General features: G+C 37.6%; 1 protein-coding gene across 1 annotated transcript in view; it reads left to right on the top strand.

Annotated features, from left to right (window-relative positions):
* Window positions 1–411, top strand: part of LOC106012776 (alpha-N-acetylglucosaminidase) — a gene marked incomplete in the record, with an annotated part of 5,159 nt that extends 4,748 nt beyond the window's left edge. Inside the window, 1 exon segment of the mRNA XM_013086704.2 lies at window positions 212–411. Within this exon segment, the coding sequence (XP_012942158.2) occupies window positions 212–366 (155 nt within the window).
* Window positions 412–3,742: the final 3,331 nt, after the last annotated feature.

Genomic DNA, 3,742 nt, shown 5'->3' with positions numbered 1-3,742 from the left:
TAGTATTATTGTCATTATTATCATCATTGTCATTATTATCATCATCATCATCATCATCATCACTATACCTGTACAAATAGGCCTACTTCAAAGAAACGCGTTGGATGGGGTCATTGTACGATGATGAACTTTTAAAACCTTCCAAGTTTGAAAGCTGTGATGATTTACTCCACGTACATAGCGTTTTTTGTAATGTTTTTTTTTTTTTCAGGCAATCCTGTTGAGATCTCCAGGGCACTTTTCTCCAAGTACCTACCAGTACTGCAGCATCCTTTCTTTGATAAACTATGGCAGCAGGCACAAAGCAAAGGAAAATCTCATACACAACCAGAAAGGTTGTACAGAAGGAGAATGAAGCAGTTTTAAAGTGAAGTAAAAAATGAAGAAAAAAGGGGCAATCTTGAATACATGTAGTAGAACAGTTTCGTTTTAGTAAGTGTTTTACGGCACTTGCAACACAATATGATCATATAAGTGCCGAAGATTAGAGGTGTTACAAGAGAGTAACAAACACGAAAAAGAAGGAGGGGAGATGAAGATGATAGATGTTTGAAAGGAAAGAAGAAGCAAACCACACCAGAACACCTGCCAACCACCCACAGTAAAACAGTGAAATGCTCTATAGAACATTTATTGTAATTGTATTGTACAAGTAGACCTATACGTGTCTATACATTTTCTGCGTGCGTTAAGGCAATGTGTTTAAAACTGGTCAAATAAAGAATTTCTTACTAATTTAATTATATTATAATTACATTAGTAAAAAATTATAATTATAAGTGGTTACGGTCCAAAACTGCTTGTCCATGATGTAAAAGTAGAAAAAGTAATGCCCATGTCCTTGTGAGATATCAGAAGAAGGGGAACTTACTTCGTATTATTTGACACGGTCGCCTTGCCCATGTTATTTTTATTAACCAGACGGTGAAAGCTGAAATGTATCAAAATAAAGAACATATATTAAATTCAACGGAGTAGCTTGTGTATTTGAATTTGTGTGTGTAAGTGTGTGTGTGCAGGACCCCTAATATGTTGTCAACTGGCCGATAGGCAGACCAGACCACCTCGGCAACACTTTATTTTATAAACGAATCCTTACTCATTGTAGGAGATGTCTGGTTATTGTGTGTGTGTTATGAACAAAGTGACAGGCAGTGCGAAGGCGTTGTAGCTCTTCTATAAAACTCTCTTTCTCTCTCTCTCTCTCTCTCTCTCTCTCTCTCTCTCTCTCTCTCTCTCTCTCTCTCAATCCGCCACCAAACCTAACAAGGAGTCATATTTCTCGGTTGACTGACCTATGCCAAGGCAAAACCTGGAGTTATACCCTCCACGAGAGTGTACTAGACCCTCCAGTCAAGACTAACCCAGGGACCGAGGGGGTTTCAGCTCCCAACCGATTGAGTGGCACGGGCCGTGCCATGCCACGCTCCTGTCTAAGAAGAAGAAAACCAGGGCCAAAAAAGGTGTGTTGACGAGGAACAGTCCGCAGACTGATCTCACCTCAACCGCCAGCTACCCGGTTTCCCTCCGCACGGGGTCACACCTCACGTCAACGAGGCTCCCACAAAGTGGGATCGACGACCTCTAGTTTTTCGGCACATGAATCAAAAATAAAAAGGAGAGAGAGAATGAAGGAGAAGAGGAAGATATAACAAAGAGGATGTCTCACAAGGGGCCCAGAGGTTTGAGTTTGAGGTTCATGTGCAATATTTTGCTATAGAAATTGAAGATGTTTCACCTCCTGCAAACGTTTATTTATATAAGTTCCAACCCATAAAGTCAAAGATCGAAGCACACCCCCATATTATACACATGGTCATGTTATAGGTGAATATGATAACACATGTATATTTTATAATTATATCATAACACATAACAAGATTCAGTCAGGAGGACTTGATTGTTTTGAGTATTTTGATATTATTTGCTTCATACTAATTTTCAGACGACAGTACCAAACAATAAACTTCACTGTATTCCAACATAAACAATTTAACTATTTCAATTCAACATGGGTTTTTTTTCAATTTAAAGACTCAAATTGTAAATAACATAAAACACAGTATAAACAATATAAATAATAACGACGTAACTTCTTTTTTAGTTTTAGTAGACGTTTTACGGCGCTTGCAACTGCATAAGGTCATATGAGCGCCAGAAGATTAGAGGTGTTACAAGGAGGAACAAACATAAAAAAATAAGAAGGGGAGATAAGGACGATAGATGTGTCATAGCTAACGAAGAAGCAAACCACACCAGAGCACCCACCAACCACCCACGGCATAACTTCGGTAGAAGCAAAAGCAAACAAACAGACACAGAGACAGGTTGAGGTTCTGAAACAAACAGCAGACATCAACACGGATATTTCTACACACCAAAAGGTAGACTACAGTTCTCAACAATTACCATAAGCAACTCAGGTTCGTTTTGACAGCATTTCTTTTATTTTGATCAATCTCAAATTTCATAGCCATATTAAAGAATAAACTAAACAATCACTAACAGAAATGCTTTCACTTACGCATTTCTATCCCGTAAAAAAGATCTAGATTCTAACCAGGAAGATACATACATGGCTCCTAAATGTTCAGTTTACAATAAAAAGATACAAGTACAAGCATTACATCACAGTCAGTTATGAAAAAATACAAAGTAATGTATGGTAAAAAATTATAGACTCGAGACTTTTAAAAAAGTGTTCAAGACTAAAAAGCTCCAGGTCGATACTAAAACACACTGTACCGAAAATAAAACAACAAATACGCACATAGCTAAGGCCTAGCTGAATATTGTGGAATGTAATGTACATGAAGTAGATTTCTCTTAAATCGAACACAATTAATCTGAAAACAGAGGTACACTGACAAAAAAATAGAATCTCAGATTTGTTGGGTTTTTTTTCGTTATTTGAGCAATTTATCTAAACTGGAAACACGGTTAAAGCCAAGAAAACCGACAGTCCCGTAGATTTTGGTTTAAGCGGATTCCACAGTAATTTCTTCTCCTAATATCTAGTAAGAATATGATTTTTTAAAACTTTTATGTCATGGGTAAACCGTATTCAACCCTAGCCACTTAAAAATACTCTTTAAAAGAAAGTCATGAGATAGCCATTTTTCTAGACACACTATCAACTCATTCCGAAATACAAACCAATGTATTGATTTTCATTGTTGAAATCTTAGCATTTGATTTTCTTTTTTTTCAAATAAAGCCTTACCAAGTATTTTCGGAATAAGTACATCTCTTCCGTTCTCAATCAGTGGTAGTATTACAACCAAATATGTGTTATCTTATAAAACACACACACACGCACACACACACACACACACACACACACACACACACACACACACACACATACACACACACATACACACACACACACACCGTCCACAGTTGGACGTTTCATAACCAGAGCCGTGCCTGGCCTCTCATTCTGACAGCTGTGACACAGGGCTCCTTCACCACGCCTCTTTGTTCTGGCTACATGATACTCCTTTATCCTTCATCTCTCACACCTGTCAAACTTACAGCCAGCGGGCGGTTGGAGGCTGACTCTACTAACTCTAAGGAAGTTTTCCGTTTCACCGACGTGTGTTTATAGATAATACACTTCTTTTTCGTCTAAAAAAAACAACAAGAAACAACAACCCCCCACCCCAAAAAACAACAACAACAAAAAAACCAAATAAAAACAACAACAACAAAAAAACAACAATAATTATAATGATCCAAC

Source organism: Aplysia californica, unplaced genomic scaffold (assembly GCF_000002075.1).
Source record: "Aplysia californica isolate F4 #8 unplaced genomic scaffold, AplCal3.0 scaffold00493, whole genome shotgun sequence".
NCBI classification, from domain to species: Eukaryota; Metazoa; Mollusca; class Gastropoda; order Aplysiida; family Aplysiidae; genus Aplysia; species Aplysia californica.
This window is presented reverse-complemented; position numbering and strand designations above follow the sequence as displayed.